General features: G+C 42.2%; 1 protein-coding gene across 1 annotated transcript in view; it reads left to right on the forward strand.

The window, feature by feature from the left end:
* TBC1D8 (TBC1 domain family member 8) overlaps window positions 1-20,990 on the forward strand; it is a 50,853-nt gene that overhangs the window by 18,979 nt on the left and 10,884 nt on the right. The window contains exons 4-11 of the mRNA XM_059832663.1: window positions 1,106-1,334; window positions 5,034-5,274; window positions 12,715-12,922; window positions 14,083-14,277; window positions 14,781-14,963; window positions 15,375-15,525; window positions 16,421-16,635; window positions 17,463-17,580. Coding sequence (XP_059688646.1) covers window positions 1,106-1,334; window positions 5,034-5,274; window positions 12,715-12,922; window positions 14,083-14,277; window positions 14,781-14,963; window positions 15,375-15,525; window positions 16,421-16,635; window positions 17,463-17,580 — 1,540 coding nt within the window. The remainder of the gene's footprint in view (window positions 1-1,105; window positions 1,335-5,033; window positions 5,275-12,714; window positions 12,923-14,082; window positions 14,278-14,780; window positions 14,964-15,374; window positions 15,526-16,420; window positions 16,636-17,462; window positions 17,581-20,990) is intronic.

Below are 20,990 nucleotides of genomic sequence, written 5' to 3' on the forward strand. Positions count from 1 at the left end.
GACTGAAGACCAGATTTAAAACAATAACGGCACGTGTGGTAAAACTTGGAAAGCCTGGTGCCCTGTGCTCTGCTTCTGGTAAAATACACGCTCCAAGAGGAGGTTGGTGATGGCGGGCGGGGGTGTGGGTCTGCTGGTGACCACTGTACCTCAGGTCATGCTGCAGGCTTTTCCTTGCTAAGAGTTGTAGGGAGGTGCTCTTCCCCATACGCCTTTTTTCTGTCTGGAAAATTTGTAGGAACATAATGGTTTGGGTGAATTTCAACCCTGCTGCTCTGATCTCGGTGGGCTCTGAAGTTGAGGAAGAGGGGAATGGAGAGGCAAAAGATCACCGTGTAAATCTTAGTTTTTATCCTGCTTTCTTAAAAAAACCCCTTTGTCTAAGCGCAGTGAAAGGCTCAAATAAAATTAATCTCTCTTGATAACGCTGTGGCAGCCTGTTACCTAGCATAGTACATATTTAAAATTCTTCAGGTTCCATTAGTTAATGTTAAGTCCAGGTTTTGGACCCTCACCTCTGCTGTAGATTTTTGGCATATTAGGACTGCTTGGTAATTGCAAATTATGCCAGGTGCTGTAATATACAGATTATTTGTCTGGATGGTGCAACACATACTTAACTCCTTTGTTGTAATACTGCTATTAAAATTCTCAACACTTAATTATATTTACATATATGTTCTTGAAACCATGTTTTTAATCGTTCCAAACGTGTTACAAGTTACTGACATATCTCACTGCATTGCCTCTTCATAGGAAAAGAGTACTGGTCAGTATACACAACTGTTACTCTACCTTTCCTCTGTATACACCAAATAACAGCAATCACAAGCAGTAGTGAAACTGTGAATATATGGTTCTGCCAGACGCATTGAAAAAATAAACCAATAAAAAAAGCCCCTAGAAGTCTTGATTTGGAGGCATTCAAAATGTACGAGATGCAAACACTGCAGAAGTGTCTCCACTTGTGAAAATTGCAAATCAACTTGAATTTCTTTGTAAGAAAGGGTTGCGTTATTAAAATTTGAATGGGTAGCTTGTAGCAACTTGCTTGAGTGTGAATGCCGTAGCTTTATCCTGATCTATTATCTCGTTATGGACTCAGGCGCTGATTGCGGAGGAAACGAGCAGCAAGCTTGCTGAGCAGGAGGAAGACCCCGAGAAGTTCCGAGAAGCCCTGGTGAAATTTGAATCCAGATTTAATTTTCCTGAAGCTGAGAAGTTGATCACCTATTATTCCTGTTGCTGTTGGAAAGGAAAAGTTCCTCGGCAAGGCTGGCTTTATTTGAGCATCAATCATCTCTGTTTTTATTCCTTCTTCCTGGGCAAAGAATGTGAGTGTAAATGCGTAAGAAAAGTAATACTGGGGGGAGATATCAATATAACTATTTTTAAAAGCAAGAATAGCTAGAATTTTTTTTGAAAAGCCTAGTTTGCCTCTGAAGTTTAGTTTCTGAGTTTTTTGTTGTTCAGCTGAAAGATCCTGTTTAATTTAGTTTTGACTTCAGCCTTTACGTTTATATTTTAGTATTAATCCAGTAATAAAAATGAGATTATAAGAGTATGCAGACACAGCTGCTATCTGTTTCTTTTTCTTGCCATGGTGAAGCAGCCTTAAAATATAACAGACCTCCTACAGATTCTGAAATAGAGACTTTTAGAGCCCAAAAGGGTGAGAAAGGATGGGTCCCTCCCACAGGTGGGGAAGCAGTGATGGCTGCTGGGCTGCAGGACAAGGGCTGGTGGGGCTGGGGATGCTGGAGGCCAGTTGCCTGCCTGAAAATAGCCCAGGAAACAAAACAGGGCTGTGCCCTGGAGAACCAGGTGAAAATTCAGAGTTTTTAAGGGAAAACAACAGCAATTCAGGGATTTCTTTGTGTTTCTGAGTGGCAGTGCAGGAATATCACGAGAAGTGGGTCGTGGGGCTTTTAGACCTTCGGACCGTGGCAAGTTTGTGCATGATATTTAAGAAGCGAGTTGTAAAACTTCGGTCATGGTGTTCCTCTACAGAGAAAGGGCCATGTGATTATGAAAAGCCTGTCAGAATAGATATAAGGTAAAAATTAATAGATATAGGTAAAAATTAATGTAGCCATTTAAACTCTATAGCATTTCTCTGTTGAGTAAGATTGTTCATGAGCTGATAGCGTTTTAAGTCCTGTTTGTCCTACTGCAACTTCAGCGAGAACAGTAATATAAACGAGTACTGCTATAACTACAGCAAAAATTGTCAGTTATAACAATTAGGAAAACTTTACTGTCTGGATTTAATATTGGGATGGCTAGTCAAATAAAACTGTAGATTTAAAAATGAAGTACATTAATGTAAAAATAAGAAAGATAGTAATTGGTAATTTCTCGGACTTAAAACATACGGAGACATGCCTAGAGTTAGAGGTCCTTTTTTCCCTTATATAATTTCAGGCCAATTATGTTGTCATATCTGCAAAAGGTGGCAGAGTTAGATTTAAAATGCTTAAAATGTTTAAAAACAACAGTTGAGTTTTGCTGGGAAGACTGTAATGGAGTTTCTTGATACATAGGAGATATCTGAGTTCTTGTTTAATCTCCTTGTTTTCTGTTTAGTATCAAGTAATATCCTCTGTGAATTATTTCTTCTTGCTGTCATTGTAGGCTTTCTCTCATTAAATCTGAGATACCCAGTCTGCCATAGCACACAAACAAAAATGATACTTACTAATGGTAGATAATGGGAGGAGGAGGGAGAGAGTAACATCCTTCTTATTGTTCCAAATATTTTGTTCGTGCAATACCACAGAGCATTAAATGATACTGGAAGTACAACATCACACTGTATTATTTAAGAAGACATCGCTTCTCGTCTCTTTTCATAAATAATTCATTATGAAAATGCAAAAAACCCCCAAACAACTACATGTTTGCAACTTTTCATTTTGACCATAGAAAATACACTGTTCATTCACTGTTACAGTCGGTTGCATTGCCTTTGTGTTCCCATGCATTTGCATGGAAATGTGAAATAAAAACCTGAATTTTCTTTTGGTTAAACAGCCCTAGCCTGATGGGAAGCATTATATGTTGAAATGCTTCCCACCTCCCTGATTCTGATAAAGCAGATTGCTTCTGTTTCAAAGCTAGTATTTTGTCACATTTATGAAATACTTGTATTACATTGGATAATCCAGGTGTACTATAGTTCTGCTTGTTACCATTGGAGAAGCTGATGCTGATTATATGTAAAACAAGTCATTCATTGTCTTTCTTTTTTTCAGGTAGTCATCACAAATTAAATCTGGTTAAATCTGGTGTAGAAAATATTGCTAAGAAATCACATTTAATGCATTCTTATACAGCACAGGGAAAAAACCCAATATATGATTTGCAATAAAAATAGTTCTTATATGTGTTTTAACTCTATAAAAATGCCCCCCCAAATTGTAGACTGAAATCTCTTTCTAGGCAAAGCATTAAGTCTTTTGCATCTGGCAAGACTGTTCCCCTCCCCTTGTTTTGTTTTATGTTGAAATGACCTGGAATGCAATAATGGAACCTGTTTTCAGCTTCTCATAAAATTTACTTATGGCTTATGCGAGCATAAACTCCGTGGAACATTTTTTCCAGGACAAGTCCCCTTTTATCTAAGCCTTGAAGTATTTGCAGAATTTCAGAGGCTTAGAACATCAGATTTCTTGAAAGGACATGCCAGGGTTTATTCATGTTTTTTCATTAACTTTTGTTTTCCTAAATCTTCGAAGACTTTGTACCTTTCATCAGAAGTTTGGGCCCCTTACAGTCTGCTGTGCTGTTTCTATAACCAACACTGTAGAGCTTATTTGATTCCGACCTGCATGAACAATAGTTCTATTGCTACAGCGCTCTTTAATCTTTCTTCCCTTGGCTGTGCCCGTACAGATGATTTTATGACCGTTCGCAACAGTTTGTGTGTGTTGTCGCAGCTGTGCTTTATTTAAGTAAGGAAAAATGTAATCTGCAAATAATCTTGACAGCTGTGGTTCATGTAGTACAGAGAACTTGCTGAGAGTAGCTCCTTAGGTAATTAATGATCATGGATAAGTGTCATATATATATGACAATGTTTGTTATTACTGCCTTTTTATTGCTTTATTGGCATCAGGAGACCAGCTGGGGATGTTAGGGGTTGTAGTCTTGATGTTATTGGCATAGAGAACCCTGGGAAGCTTCCAACAGTTGTTAAGTAGAAATTTAATCTATTTTAAAGTCCTCTCCACCCTCATTTCTACCCAGAGATTCATATGAAAGAGGCAAGTAACATCCTGCAGTGGTTACATAAAATAAGCTGAATCTGTTTACCATTTGTATTTATACGATTCAGCAGTGTTTAAGTACAGAGAACTGCGTCCTATACTTTTTCTTCTCTATAAACAAGTCTGGCTACAGCTAATGTTTAGGGCAAGATATGCCTGTGCACCTTTTAAGTAAAAAGTAACCAAAATGGGAAGATCCCAATGCCTAGGTGGTGCTTTTTTTTTAATGCCCTGTTTATAGTAACACTTAAAACTTTATAAAAACGTCCATGTGCAAAAGCTTCCTTTTGTATGGGAGTTAGCTTTATTTGGAAAGTTAAAGTACCGTGCATGTAATTGGGTTTCCACCTGCCTACAGTTTTATTTCTGGGGGATTACAAAGCCTTTCGCTATTTTCTTCCTACTCTTGAAATGAACCGTTTCTTCTGGTAGTAACGAAGCAGGCTGCAGAAATGACTTGTAAAGGAGTTAGGAGCACAGCTTATGGCAGGTGTCCTGCAAAGGCACAACTCCCCAGTCCAGCACTTCTTATGAAAATAGGTAAAATTTTGAGGGGCAGATTTTGAAAAAGACAGTCTTTTGGAGCGGGGGAGAATGAATGTAAAGTAATAACAGGCATTTCGGCTTTTGCTTGGTCTCTATCTGTAAAAATGTGTCTCTCTCCTCTTCAGTTGTTTGCCTTTCATTCTGAATTTGCTTATTTCCCAAATCTGAAAAATGTAAGCAGAGTTCCCAACCCACTTTTGCCTTTTTCTCTGATGGCAGTGAAACTTATCATTCCTTGGGTTGAGGTCCAGAAGCTGGAAAGAACCTCCAATGTCTTCATGACTGACACGGTCCGTGTCACCACTCCAAATAAAGAGCGCGACTTCTCCACGTTCCTCAATATCGCCGAGGCTTTCAGGATCATGGAGCAACTGGCAGATGTGACGCTCCGAAGGCTACTGGATAATGAGATCTTTGAACTGGATCCAGGCCTACAGGATCCTACTCAGATTACCAAGAGGTAAGAAGCTAAATTGTTCTCCCTTGTGTGAGCAGAGGTTCAGTGGTGGGCTTCATGGTTTGCTTTGTTAGCTGGGTAAGATTTCAAAGGTTTACCTGATTGGGCAAAAAAGAGATTTCGTGATGTACTACAATGTATCAAGTAGGTGCATTTTAACTTGTGTGCAAGTTTTTTTCCCATTTTATATTCTTCCCTTAAACATCGCTGTGGGTTTTGTTTGTTTGTTTTAAAAGTACCATTCCCCATGGAAGGGTAGGTTGCAGCAACGGATATTTGCCATCTTCCCTGAAAAGCAACCTTATTTTTTTTTTTTATAATTTTGACAATGTGTAGGCTTTCCCAGTGCTGTCAGTTCTGTAGAATTATTGCTTTTGATCTTATCTGAAACATGGAATTTCCCACTAGCATGATTGCCATAGCCGACTTAGCAAGCAGTTATAGGACTTAAAAAACCCACAGGCAGTTGCAGCAGATTAATATGCTATTGTCGGCTCTGCCCCATGCATCCCTGAAATGCATCTCTGCATTCCTCTCCCACTACAGAAATGCACTGGGTTCTCAGGGGGAAGGTTGTTAACTATTTCTCTGCCAGCAGAGCAACGCACAACTTTGTGTTTTATTTGCTGCTGTGGGAAAGGGGAAGGGAAACTGCCCAGAGGAATTTTAGGTGGGCAGGATGGAATAGCCCAAACTGGAATTTGCCTGGGGCATCAGGGTTGAAGTGCTGCTTTAAAATACTTCGGTTCTGAACGGGGTGTGAGTGGAGCGCTTATCCCCTCCTGAATCGTACCCTTTCCTGCTCTTCCTTCCTCTCCCTCTGCCAGAGGTGTGAAGGGAATGATCCAGGTGTTGCTTCCTGGCTAAAACATAAGGAATGCATGGTAGCATTTCCAAAAAAGAAAGACGTGTCCAGTAGCCATTTTATTGTTTCTCAGGGTCATTTTTACAGTGATGTTGGGTATACATCTCAGCTAAACACTTCTGCAAAGTTTCATAATGGAGTTTAAAACAATAAAACACCCTTTCTCTGCAATTTCATATGTACATATGATAAGGAAAATCACTGACAACAGGATTTCATCCATGATATCATCAAGGAATTCATGTGAGGTGATATAGTGGTGAGCAGCCACGAACATCTTTGCAGGCTTTTATTTCATAGCCAGGGTTCCTTTAAACACAAGAGCGACCGTTGTTTTCACAATGTATGTGTAACTGGATGTTGCTAACGTTGTAGGCTTTTGGCCCAAGAAATGTAGAATATGTACTTTGACTAATGTAGGGTATGGCTATGAGTGATAGGTTGTAGCTAAGCCCTCTTCCATGCTTTACCATTCCACCCTCCTCTTGCTTTTGGACTGAAAAGTTAGATTTTGAACTGAAAAGTTGGATGCACGAAACAAGGAAAGTAAATCCAGAGGAGACGTGACAAAAACTAGGGGGAGATATTTTCAGCATGTACTGATTTTTAACTCAGCGTTGTCACTTCCCAAAAGAGTCTTTGAATCAGGGGTGCTAACTGAATGGAAAAATACAAAGAAGCTAAAATTACAGTTGCAAAGTATAAGCTTAGTAATATGCTGTAATAAGGAGGTTCTCAGGGTATCAACTTCTAAGTACCTTGTGGCATTTTTGAAAATTAGTATGTCTGTTAGCAACCAAGCATCAGAAACCATCCCACACATTTATTCAAACAGGTTTTTTCCTCTCCTTCCCTCCAACTTAAAAAAGAATAAAAGGAGTGGAGGCAGAGGAGAAGGAAGGAAAAAATGATATTTACTGGAGAGTTCCTGGGCAAGATGTTCTCTAACCTGTGCTGATGTTGATGTGCTGGAACTTGAGGTGGCAGAAAGGAAAACATGGAAGATGCCAAAATCCCATTTTCTCTGCATGAATTAGGTAGTGGTTGGATAAGTTGCTGTTTCTGGTGCCCTTTGTCACACTTCAGCAACCACTTTGATGTAACGTGATTAAGTGAGACTGTAGTTTGAATAGCGGATAAACTGGTTTTTAATGCTAACATGTTTTGGGGGAAGTTGAACTTTTTTGGTGTGTGACCCTTTTGTTGCTGTTTTTTTTTCCTGAAGACATTGTAGTACTACAAGAACATTTTTTTTCACTTGACATTTTTTCCCTAATAATTGTCTTTGTGAATTCTTGTGCATGATTTAGAAGCAAATAGTAGCGTATCAAAATGAAAGCAATAATCCACACATCATTAAAACTATTCCAGCTGTGTTAGATTCAGGAAGTTACTGTAGATTTCTTTTGTTTGTTAGGCTTTCTTTTGCAAGAAGCTCATGTCAATATCTTTATTATTAAAATCCACATTTTTAATGTTGTCGTGGTCTGTATATTCTGCATTCTGAAAACCAGAAACCTTTGCTGCTGTTCCTGAGGCTCTTGGGGTCACCCTGCTGAGCAGTGCGGGGTCGGGACTCAGAGAGGCTGTCGGATTAGGCCCACAGTCTGTGACACAAATTGTATCACGGCCAGAGTCAAGCAAGTTAGTATACAAGTTCCCGTGCTGCTTAATGAGAGGATAAGGTTTGGAACAATGGATTACAAAAGGATTAATGGCAATTAAGTTAATTGCCATAAAAAGCAAAGTTAAGCTGAGGTGTTTGATAACTACAAATGCCATTTCTTGCAGATATATTTATGTGCCGTACAATTTTACTGGAACATATGGGAACTATTTTTTCTTTTTTAATAGGAAGGTTGCTAAAATCTCTGGTATAGGTTTCTTGTGCTTCTTATTTCCATCTCTTTCAGAATGCAAGAATATCCATTCCATTCCTCAAATGTAGCAAGGAAATTGGCCAGAGCAGAACACGCGATTTAAAAGCTTTAGTGTCGGTGTCAGTAAGGTTTCAAAAGTACGATACGTTTCTCCAGGCTCTAACCACCTCGGTTTCTTTTCTTCATGTCTAACTGTGAATTGCCAATGAGGTTGGCTTTGCTTCATCTGAAGGCAAAGAAGGTTTTTAACACTGATCTAAGCTGAACGGAAACTGTTTGAAGTATCTTGAATCGTAAATGTCACTTCAGTCTACATTAATTCCTTCAGAGAGGGAATCGGAGAACGCCGTAAACCTTGAGCAACAAGGAGGATGTGACTAGAAAGAACCTCCTTTTATTGCATCTGCCTGGCAAAAGGCAGGGTTTGGATTCTCTCTGTGTGCCACTCGTGACAGATGATTGCCTAACCTGTTTTTAGGGATTTCCAGTAATGGAAATATCAGGATCCATACTGGTACTTCACTGTCCTGTCATTGAACAGTCTTTCTGAAGTCTAAATTGAATCTTTCGTGCAGCTTTTTGAGTCTGTTACTTCTTGTCCTACCCAGTACTATTGAAGAGACCAGATGTTTTCTCTTCCTCTAGAGCAACCATGTGTGTATTTGGAGGTTGGTATGCATCTCCTTTCTCTTTTCTTCTTTAAATTGCACTGCCCTAGTTCAGCCAGGTTTTTCTTATCGGTCCTGATTTTAGCCCTTCTGGTTGTTTTTCTCTGGACATTCGTCACTTATCCCATGCGGCTGCAGGCGTGGGGTGGTGGGATACAGAGTTGCCCCCAACACCTCACCGGTGCTGACCAGGGCAGGAGCAGCATGACCACCTCTGCAGCAACTCTGGGACTGCCACGCGGCGTCTTGGTGGCCATGTACTTCTGCAGCCCAGCGTGGTGCTTCTCTTCCTCCTGTGAGCGCAAGGCTGTTGGCTTATGTTCAGCTTGTGATTCCGTGTAACCCCTAGGTCTTTTCTTTTTGCTGAATGGCTGCCGGTGGAGTTGATCTCCGTGCTGCATTTGTGCAGCTTATGATGTACAGGCTGAAAATACTTGTAATGCTTTTTTTCCACACCACCCCTTAAGTTTATGAATGTCAATCTGAATCTGATCCTGTTCTACTGCTCATTAGCCTCTGCCAGCCTCGCGTTGTGTGCAAATTTAATAACAACAATCTCTTGATCCATTGTGAAGATTGCTGATGAAGATGTTGAACAGAAGCTAGTCCAGGACAGACCCCCAAGGAGGTCCTCTCGATACAGCCTTCCAATTTACCGGGGAGCCTTTGAGGGCTGCTTTTTGGGGTACTTTTTTTCAGCTGGCTTGGTACAACAGTTTTTCAATTCAATCCAGTTTTATTAGTTCCCATGTGAGGAAATATGAAGACTTCCATAAAGTCTGGCTAAAATATCCGTTGCATCTCCTCCACCTACAAGTCCAGTGTTCCTGCTACGTAAGGGAATTATGTTGGGTTTGCATTTGTCCTGACAAGTCCATATTGGCTCTTCTCAGATAACTTCTCCTGGCTTGCTTATGAGAAACCTTTCTTGCCACGTGAATTTAACAGTTCTTCCGATAAACAAGATGTATATCATTGGATGTGTTATTTCCAAAATCTGTAACTTTCTGGACTCTGAATAGCAAGAAGAGTCTAGTAATCAGTCTCTAAAAGCAAGAGGTCAACCAGCCTGTTTAGATTTTAGATAGGTAACAAGTGACTCAGCAGAGCTAAAATATTGCCAAGTTGGCTTCTGTTAGATTTAAAGCAGAGAAAAACATTTGACAGTGAGGACATAATGTTAAGTGTCCTGATACTTTTAGGCATTTTGTTAGTCTTGTGTGTTATTTCCTTTAACTTAAAACTCTTGGAAGGTAATGTAGGGGTCACACAGAAGGAGTTATCGCAGTTCAGACTTGCCGTTCACTTTGAAGTGCTGGAGTTGGAGGCAGTCCAGGATCTCGTAACGTGCAAGTCGGGAACTGCGCTTGGAAAGAACTGCTGAGTTTTCTGAAAAGTCGGGAACAGCGCAATTGCATCTTCTTGCTTTTTATTCTTCTGATGCATGTGTAAACACTCGATAAACATTATTTTTACATAACGATAGCATTCCTTCTTTTTCTTAGGTACAGCTCAGTACGCTGCATTTGCTTAAAAACCAAGCCACCATGGAAATTGTTAAGCTAGAGAAGAAAATTTCAAACAGATTGGGCTGCAGGTTCAGCATTGGAGGAATCGTGAAACTCAAAATGGAAGCTGTGGGACCTGGGCCGGTCGCTGCATCTTTAACTTGTTTAAACAATTGCCTGTCTTGTTTTAGGAGCCAATTTCGTTTGTGGTTTTTTTGAAGAGTTATAGGGTTTGGGTTTTTTTAACCAGCTCTAATTTTGTTTGGCTCTATTTATGAAGGGAAGCAATTGCTTTAAGCCCTAGAATTTGCCTGCCTAACAGGAAATATTTTCATGGTGTGCCACTTTCTAATAAAGCCTCGAACTTGAGCCCTCAGTGGTAGGTGCTGACAGCATTTCATCCCCATGCTACCATTTTTCTTTCCGGGATCCCTCCCGCCAGCAGGCTGGCCCCTGTTTTGGCACTTGTCTCTGGGGCAGCCCTGGCTGCGGTGTGGTCTCTGCGGCGGCCCTGCATGACCCTGTTGGGGTTGGCAGCCTTCCCCCAGTACAGGGTGAGGGGGCTGGACACGGTGCTTGGTGAATTTACTTAGTGTCAGATAAGGGAAATGTCATTCTTCAGCTTAAAAACCTGTGGCTTCTTGTCTGAAAGGCCCCATATCTGGAGCCTGCAGCCCCAAGAGATGCAGCAAAATCCTGAAAGCTCAGAAACTGCAGGTTTTGGAGCGTTAGAAACAGTCATCTCTTAACTAACAATCTCTGCCTCAACAGAGGTCCCGCTCTTCTGTATAATGCCTCTTTTCACATAAAGGTATAGAAATTTTCACAACCGAGTAGATCCAGAGAGGGTCTTACCTTCTCAGCACAATAGCAGGAGAGCACAGCTCTACCCGGACCTGACTGCAGATGCTATCAGCAGCGTTCATCTGTGCTGTGCAGAAATGGAAAATATTTTAGTGGTGAGTTAACTAGGAGGCATATCCTGATCCAGCTTTGTCACAATAGCAGATCGCTGCGGGCACTTATCAGAGTTGCTCTCACTGTGGAATTTTAACTCGGGAGCAAACTTGTTGTCTTCCTTCACAAAGAGGGTTTCTCTTTGTTCTTTGTGAAAAAACAGGAGGCGATTTGTCTGTTTTCCTTGGATAATCTTATTAAGGAAGATAATGCTTGAGCAGCCGAACACTGTTCGAGTGCATTCTGTCTTTTCTGTTGGTTCCAGATACAGATCCACCCTTCTCAGGTCTCGGTTTGTTCTGTATTCCTCCCTGTTTCACATGGCTTTAGTTTTCTGTACGGATTAAACTGAAATAAAAACCCCCACACAATCGATTTCCTTGCTGAAGCAGAGGCTTCATCTGTCTCAACTTATTTTTAAACATCAGGGCTGGGATGGGGGGGAAGGTGTCTGCAGAAGAGGAGGGTGAAGGGAGGAGCGGAGAGGGGATTTACAGCACCAAGGTACCACTCCCTGTTATGCTTCAGCCCACGCTTTAAATTCTTTCAATGGAACAAAGTCAAGCTTTTTTTTTTTTTTCCCCCTAAGGTGAATCATGTTTGGAAAAAATTACTTGTAGTAAAGAAAATGATAGAATTTAAGTCCTAATGTTTCTGGAGCTGCTGTCGGTAAGCTAATAGCCATGGCCTGTTTATAATGTAATTGCATAGCTCTCTCAATTACTGCAGACTTCTTCATTAAAAAAGGAGGAGAAAAAAGGATCCCCAAAGCCAAGTCTGTATAACCATAGCTCAGTAATGAAAGCTTCATTTATTTAAACTTTTTTCTCTCCACATAAATGTGGATGGGTGACTGGAAGGAAGCCAAGTCCAAACTGAGTGTAGCTGATGCTGTTATTTCCAACCGAGTCTGTAAGTGACCTGAAACTGTTCCGCTTTTTGCAGCTGTTCTGAGGGCTCTCAGAGGCTGATACCTCTGCAAGTCAAGGATGCGATGATGTAAATGCCGCTGTCATTAACCCTTCTATTACTGACCACTTTGGAAGTACTTATCAAGCAAATGCATTACTTTTGGGTGCAGGTGCAAATCCCTGGGGTGATGTTGGTAATGCTACTGGGAAGGGAAAAGAGGAACATAAAGCTAATCTCCATTGCTCAATGTATGTTCATCAGATGAAAGATTTTGTTATCTCCTGGGCATTGAAACCTGTAACTCTTTGAGGCTGCAAAGTGGTACAGCAGCCATAGAAAACGCATGGTTAAATAATAATAATTAAAAAAAACCCCAACAAACCATCTAATATAAATTAGTGTCCTTTCCTTTCCTAGTCACTACAGTAGTTGCTTTTGATCTTATTGTTAAAGAAGCAAGTGTTGATAATGGTTCTTTTTTGTATTTCAAAGTCGGTCTTTTATAGATCTGTTCACACAGACTGAAGATTGCTGTGCACGCTGCTTTTATTCTGTATCCTTCGGTCTTGGTGAGGCTAACAAGAAAACGAACCTTGTGCTGGATGTCCTGGCTTTCAGGGTCTTGTGATTCGCTCTTACTGCTTTCTCTTAAGGGATCTTGAAGCCAGAGCACAGAATGAATTCTTTCGGGCCTTCTTCAGATTGCCCAGGAAGGAGAAGCTGCATGAAGTTGTAGACTGTTCTCTCTGGACACCATTTAGTCGCTGTCACACAGCGGGAAGGATGTATACTTCAGACAGTTATATCTGTTTTGCCAGCAAAGAAAATGGCTGCTGCAATGTTATCATCCCACTTAGAGAGGTAGAGTTGTTTGTTTGTTTCATTTGGGGTCTTTATCTGTCTTTTTCTGCTGTAAGCATCCACTGTCACTTGACTTACCTGCAAACTCTCGTTTGATGAAATGAAAGAGAGTAGGATGTTTGTGTGTATTGTGCCTACAGGATAGTTGTAAAGCTTGTTCTGGACTCATTAGGACATGAGTTCCTAAAAATCTGGGTGATTCAACATGATCCTCAAAGTGAAGTATGGGCAGGTAATGCAGCAGGACAAAGCACTGCAAAAACAGAGTCTGCTTGATCCAAGACTCGGACAGCGCTCCTCTCCCAGCTCCACAGATGCATGCATCCGGCTTGATGTTGATGGAGACTTCAGCTTGGATCGTTCTTGCAGTATAAAAGCATCCTTGCCTGGGATCAACACTTAGAAATGTTGACGCTCTCCCTCTATAGACGAACTCTAGCAAACTTGTGGATACTTTGCAAACCTGTAGGGCAGAGAGAAAAAGGGGAGGCAGTGATGAGCTGCCACATTTCCATGAAATCAGAGACTTATTTAAATGGAACGGAGGATGCATGAGAAGGTGGTGGGAGTAGAAGAGGAGAAGGAAGCTGTCAGCAAACACCTGCCTGATCTGCTGTGGATACAAGGCTGTTAGGATATTTAATTAAAGCTTTCCTTTCATCCTCGACTAATCACTCGCTGTAGCAACTTATCTTCCACTCTTACAGAAACAGAAAACAATAAGAGAGCAGTGTTATATACTTAATCAGAAACAAAAAAACAACTGTTTTCCCCTGCCCTCAGGAGTGTGAAAGTAAATTTCCTCCTCCATCCCCCAGAATTTGGTCGAGTTGATCCTTTTCTAAATCTTGTTTTAATCATCACTCCCCTTTGTTTCTTTCCCCTCAGTCCACTCTGCAGAAGTGGGCCTCAAAGTCATTTTAAAAAAAGAAAAAAAAAGCAGCTGGGATACTTTTTGGTGCCTGCTTTGAGCTTCTAAAGAGACCATAAATTTCAGGTGGTAGGATGTGTCTGATCAAGGAAAGCCAATATGAATAACCATGTTTAAAACATGTATGTAAATGAATGCTGTGTTTGTACATTTTGGTACCTGTAGAATATTTGAAGATGTTTCTGTGGATGTGGTGCATAATGTATTTTCTATAATGTTTCTGGAAAAGGTAATCAGTATAGAGAAGATGGAGGACACAAGCCTTCTCCCTAATCCCATCATCGTTAGCATAAGGAGCAAGACGGCCTTTCAGTTCATTGAGCTGAAGGACCGGGATACTTTGGTGGAGAACCTGCTCCAAAGGCTAAAAGAAGTGAACTCCAGCAACCCAGTGCGCTGTAACAACTTGCAAAATAAGAACGAGGTACTGAACTTCTGGGTTTTTTTGGATTATGAATTCAATGTGTTTATCCATTGGCCCGTTGTCCTGCCTTCCTCAGGGGCTTGATTTTGGGCCAGTGCTGTCTGATGCCTTCTTTAATGACCTGCCTGATGGGATGGAGTGCACCTGCAGCATGCTTGTGATTGACACACTGCAGGGAGCAGTGAATGTGCTGGGGGACAGGGCTGCCCCTCCCGGAGACCGCAACGATCTGGCGGAATGGGCTGATAGAGACCTCGTGAAGTTCAACAAAAGCAAATGCGAATTTAGAATTTAGAATTTACTAACAACTTCTGTTTTTACAACCCTTTTCCTGACATACAAATGAATGATAATTTGAATAAAGTCTTGAGTAAGGCCTTTCCTCCTGAAAGGTGTGAAACGTTTTGATGCAAAAGGCAAAAGCTAACCCAGCTCTCGAAGACAGTTGAGGACGTAGTTCTTAGTCTCTTCTCGGTCGTTACCACTTTGATCCTGCGTTGCAGAACACTCCTGCCTTTGGATCCACCTGCGTGCTCAGGGATGGTGAGCCTGTGTGTCCGGGAACAGAGGCTTCACAGAGCAAGGAGAGAAGCGAATGCAGAAAGGAGAGCAGTTATTTGCTAAACGCAGAAGCACTAAGGTCGGACTTTCATCAGTCGGGAATGGCAGGCCTTGATTTTGGAAAGGTATATAAAATCTGGGGGAAGTTGCAAGAGATTTTTTTTTTTAATTAAAAAAAAAAAGCTGGGGTGACATTCAAACAGATAACTCATTTTTAGTAAAATGAACTCTGTATTGACTGGAGAAGTTAGATATGGGATAACAGCTTTTCTATTTGCTTGGAGTTCTTTCTTCTCCCTCCCATTTCTTTCTGGTGAATATTTATAATTTTTCTTCCCGTCTGATCAGTTTTGCTCTCCCCCTGTGTGGTGAATTCCATATGCAAAATGGGGAAGGTTGTAGTCCTTAGAGCAGACTTCCCATATCCATTGGTAATGGAAATACCTTGCGGAGTTTCTAATACGTAAAAAGTTTCTGTTTACCAGTTCTCACATGCACGTGATTTGTTCTTTTAAAATATATCTTCTTGTTCCCAGTCTAGGGAGCAAATCAAGGAGAGTCTGTGGGATGACCATTTTGTAGAATATGGCAGAACTGTTTGCATGTTTCGCACAGAGAAGATCAGAAAACTTGTGGCAATGGGAATCCCTGAATCCTTAAGGGGCAAACTGTGGCTGCTTTTCTCAGGTGAGCACTCTTAGAAATGTTGGCTATAGCATCGTCTCATTCTGACCATGGCAAAACATTTAGGCAAGAAATCTCCCAAGGGCAATTAAATGTCATTTACATGGAGCTTATGATAGTGCTTTCAGAAGAGAGATGAACAGCTACTGAACTAGTAAGTGCAAGGAAGTACCTAGCTAGATCTGTAGAAATTTTATCTCTGGATGGTATGACGTGATGTGCAGAAGAATTGAAATAACATCTGCTTCATCTGTGTAATTTAAAATTAAGGTAATGTTTTCATAAAAATAATGTTCGTCTTCAAGCAACAATTAGATTGCAGCATAAATATTGATTTAACCCTAGACAAATCAAATTATTGCAAAATAATGACATCTTGAAGCCAGCAGTCCTACTCCTGCTTCTTGTTGAATGTTGGCAGGGGTAATAGAAACTGGAGATGGAAAAAACAACTCGTTTCATCCACAGATCTGGCAGAGCCAGAATGTGCTTGCAATATGATCTCAAGTTTAGTCCTTAATTCAGTATATGGCATGTTCAAACATTTGTAAAAAGTACTCCTTCGTGTGGAGTTTTTCCTCCTTGGAGGGTGTGAACAGCACTGAGTACATTTCTCCCAATAATACTTTCTGCTGGGGAAGTTTTCTGCTCAATGTCAATATTAGGTGTTTTTAATCATGTTGCGTCGTACAGGCTTTGCTAATGTTGATTTTGGTTTTGAGACACATGTTCTGCTAGGACTTTATTTCTTTTAGGTCTAGAGATTTCTTTAAATTCATGGACTTTGGGGAAAACTATCTTGTTTACATCCTTTTGAGCAGTAATACCCCCAACACTAAGTTTAGTGTCATCCTAATCCACTTACGTCTTCCTCTTTCTCTCTCCCTGCTGCCTTCAGATGCCGTGACGGATCTCGCATCGCATCCCGGTTACTACGTACATTTGGTGGAGGCGTCCATGGGCAAGTGTTGTATGGCGACGGAGGAGATCGAGCGTGACCTCCATCGCTCGCTGCCCGAACACCCCGCCTTCCAGAGCGAGACGGGGATAGCAGCCCTGAGAAGGGTGCTCACAGCGTATGCGCACAGGAACCCCAAAATAGGATACTGCCAGGTGAAAAACCCTCAGTGGGGTAATGCTCGCTGCTTTTTTTCCTCTTTCTGCTCTCTCAGTTTCATCATTCTCTTGGGAGTATTTTTAATGGTGGTTTTGATAAGTAATGTCTTTTTACTTACGAAAAATACATAATTTTAGATATGAAATGTCATTTCCTCTGGAAAACAAGTGCATTGGCTGGTACCCTGGCTTAACAAAAGTCTTCCCTCAGCATTTTGCAAGTTGCGTTTAGAGTTAAAGGAGGGGATAAAAAAGTTTCTGATGCTTCTGTTCAAAAGTGCGTCTCTTACTCTATACTTGGAGACAGTGTAAAGTAAACTGGCCTGCACAGATGAGATTCACATAGAGCACTGGGACAGAGGTTTAATGAACTAAAGTTCTGACAAATTATGAAGTACTTTACCTAGCTGGCCAGCTAAAATAATAACTTTACCTTCTGTGCAGCTCCCTGAATTCTGATTAACATCAGACCGGTTCCAGATCCCTTATCTTCTTTTGAAATACAAATATGGGGGGGAGGGGAAAGCAGCCCCAAAACATCTTGCACTATCAGTTACCTACTTTGCATCCAGGCAAATCCAGTACGGTGCTTTTCTCCGTTGTTTCCTATTGCTCTTAAGAAAAGCATTTTGAAAAACTTACTATGCCTTTGGGTTGCAATTATGTATTCGCTGTCTATTACCTTTCTCTTGCTGATTTTTTTTTTTCGGTTGTTTATATCATGTTAGGCTAGTTTTCTTTCTTTAAAAATACCCACAATTTAGCTTTTGTCAGTAGGATTTGCTGTCACTAACAAATCCCATTTTCTTCTTTGCCCTTGTAAGTCTATGAATATTTTGACCTCCGTGTTGCTGTTGTATGCCAAAGAGGAAGAAGCCTTTTGGCTGCTGGTTGCTGTGTGTGAGCGAATGCTGCCAGATTACTTCAACCACCGAGTGATAGGTAAGCTCGTGCCTCTCTTCTAGCTAACTGGGAGGGGGTAGCCAAATGGCACTGGGGTAAGGAAAATGCTCAGGGTTTTCTGAGGTGCAGACCCCATGGGTGAGGTGGCGGTGTGCAGGGACAGCAGCAGTGGCTGCTCAGGTTCCAGCTAGGGTTGGTTTTGGTTCGAAGGGTTTGAACTGCAAAAATTACTAATATATGCTCAACTTCACAGTTTGTCTTTTTCTTCCTGTTGGTCAGAAGGCAGCGGCACTTTTGCCTCTTAGGTAAAAATAGAAGAGCTTGCACGTCTTGGTTAGGAGTGTTCAGTGTTACAGACTTGAGCTATTTAAGGTGTACCTACGAAAGATCAGCTAGGGTAGCTATTTCTGATCTGACGTGTCTGCGTTGTCTGGCTACTGGAGTAATACAGGCTTGCATCTAAACTGGCCCTTTGTAATGAGGGCTGATAGAAAACCCTCTGAATGTGAGATGCTGCATTAAGAAGTAAGCCCAGTCCTTCTGCAGTGCATGCCTTGTACTGCATGTGCTATGTCTCCTGTTCATTGCAATGCAACTATTTTCAAGACTGTTGTGCAAACGCCTGACTAACACACAGAAAGAGAGGGGCTGAGCAGCTTGACGCAGTAATTGCAGGTATGCGTACAAGAAAAAGTATTTGTTCTTTGCAGTCACTTCCTCCTCTTACAGAAATGTTTGATAGCTTTTCCCTCTTTAATACTAACCTTACTCTTTAGTTACAGTGTCTGCCATTACACCATCACTGTAGCAAAGGGAGGTGTCAGGGTCACTTAATGGGGAGGTGAGGATAGGGGGAAATCCCTGGCGGTAGTGGTTCTGGGAGCTAGAAATGGTGTGGGCGCTCATGGACTGCCAGGGGAGCAGGAGGAGATATCTGAGAAGATTTTTGATCTTTTGCTTGGAGGATGGGATTGTTATACTTCCCTCCTGACACTGTGCTGCTGCAGTTATTGTCTTGTCACTGAACTGGCAGGTAAGGTAAATTGAAGCAGAGTTATTCCAAATTAGCTGGATGCTTAGGATGTTTTGTGGTGCTTTGAATGCTGTTGGTGTTTTCAGCTAGTGGATTGGGCACTGTAACTGTCCCACTTGTCAGAACTTTAGTTCTTGTCTCCAAATGTGACTTTAAACTGCCGTCTCAATGACTTACTCCCACGTTTGCCTGTCTCCTTCCTTGATTGAAAAAGAAACACAGCTTTATCTGTGCATTTCTAGATATCATCAGCCTAGGGCCTGCCTTGAGTTACTGATGATTTTGGTGCTTGCTGGGTTATTGCCCACAAGTAGCATTCTTCACACCCAAGTAAACTTGAGTGGTCCCACGTGGCTGGCCATATTGCTGCCCTGAGTCGTACTTAATTTTGGGTTTCTATCTTGCCTGTCACTCACCATGGCTACAGCCTACATTGTTTGAGTGCTGATAGTCTTGGTTGTCCTGTCTCTCTGTTTTCCTGTCCTCTGTGCCCAAAGGAAAGGGTGAGTAGTACCGTGACTATAGAAGAGGTACTGCTATGGCTCACTGCAGTGCGAAGAGCTAGGGGCTTCAGCTCAGAAGTTCCCCTACTCCCCCTAGTCAAATGGCAGCAATGTAGTTTTGCGGCATGGTTGCTTCACTGAGCGCTTACTTCTGCAACTTGATTTACCCTAGACCTTAGCATCGCCAAATCGGTGCTACTGATCTTCTCCACCCTGGCCCTCCGCTGGTTCCTGTTGCTTGAGTTAGTGTTCTTGGCTTCACATTCCAGTTGACCTTCTTTTTGATTTGCAACCAGCTCTTGTCTAAACTTTGTATTGTTTCTTCCTGCGTAACACTTGCAAGACCCAACTTTTCCTCTTTGTCCACACTGCCAACACTGTTGTCCAGATTTTGGTCTCTTTATAGCTTTGGTGATCTCTGACCTTGGTACCCGTCACTGTGCTTTTCCTCTTCAGTGTCAGCCAGTAATCTCTATAGTCAAAACAGCTACTGAATTAATGACCTTGGGTATTCCAGGCCTTCTTAGCTGCATCTTCTCTTGGGCCTTTTGTTTATGACATTCAGAATATTTTTTAAGATTTATTTCTTAATTTTTGCTTTCAGAACTTAGTCAATTCAGTCCTACTCAACCTTTTTACTTGTATCACATGACCATGTCCCTCCTTCAGCCTTGCCGGCTATGACTGCTCTGTCTATTAACAAGCCTTTTCACCATTTCACTGCTTGCAAATGGGAAAAGCCTGCAGGCAGGGCTGGCACCCATTATCTCCTCCTTCACAAATTCCCTCTGTCCTCCCTTCTGCAATGGCTAGAGGAAATTATAAGCAGATAGCTGCAAGATAGAAACAGTATTCTCCTGGAGAAGCTGGCAACTCGTGGCTTAGACAGGTGCACTCTTCACTGGGTAAAAAACTGGCTGGACGGCCGAGCCCAGAGAGTTGTGGTGAATGGAGTGAAATCCAGTTGGCAGCCGGTCACAAGCAGAGTCCCCCAGGGCTCAGTTTTGGGACTGGTCTTGTTTAATATATTTATCGATGGTCTGGATGAGGGGATCGAGTGTACCCTCAGCAAGTTTGCAGACAACACCAAGTTGGGAGGGAGTGTTGATCTGCTCGAGGGTCGGAAGGCTCTGCAGAGGGATCTGGACAGGCTGGATCGATGGGCTGAGGCCAACCGGATGAAGTTCAATAAGGCCAAATGCCGGGTTCTACACTTCGGCCACAACAACCCCAGGCAACGCTACAGGCTTGGGGACGAGTGGCTGGAAAGCTGCCCTGCAGAAAAGGACCTGGGGGTGTTGGTTGACAGCCGGCTGAATATGAGCCAGCAGTGTGCCCAGGTGGCCAAGAAGGCCAACGGCATCCTGGCCTGTATCAGAAACAGTGTGGCCAGCAGGAGCAGGGAGGTGATCGTGCCCCTGTACTCGGTGCTGGTGAGGCCGCACCTCGAGTACTGTGTTCAGTTTTGGGCCCCTCACTACAAGAAAGACATTGAGGTGCTGGAGCGTGTCCAGAGAAGGGCGATGAAGCTGGTGAGGGGTCTGGAGCACAAGTCTTATGAGGAGTGGCCGAGGGAGCTGGGGTTGTTCAGTCTGGAGAAGAGGAGGCTGCGGGGAGACCTTATTGCTCTCTAAAACTACCTGAAAGGGGGTTGTGGTGAGGTGGGTGCTGGTCTCTTCTCCCAAGTGACAAGTGACAGGACAAGAGGAAATGGCCTCAAGTTGCGCCAGGGGAGGTTTAGACTGGATATTAGGAAAATTCCTTCACTGAGAGAGTGGTGAAGCACTGGAACAGGCTGCCCAGGGAGGTGGTGGAGTCACCATCCCTGGAGGTGTTCAAGGAATGTGTGGATGTGGCACTTTGGGACATGGTTTAGTGGGCATGGTGGTGTTGGGTTGATGGTTGGACTTGAT

This window comes from Gavia stellata, chromosome 1, assembly GCF_030936135.1.
Source record: "Gavia stellata isolate bGavSte3 chromosome 1, bGavSte3.hap2, whole genome shotgun sequence".
Lineage (NCBI taxonomy): Eukaryota > Metazoa > Chordata > Aves > Gaviiformes > Gaviidae > Gavia > Gavia stellata.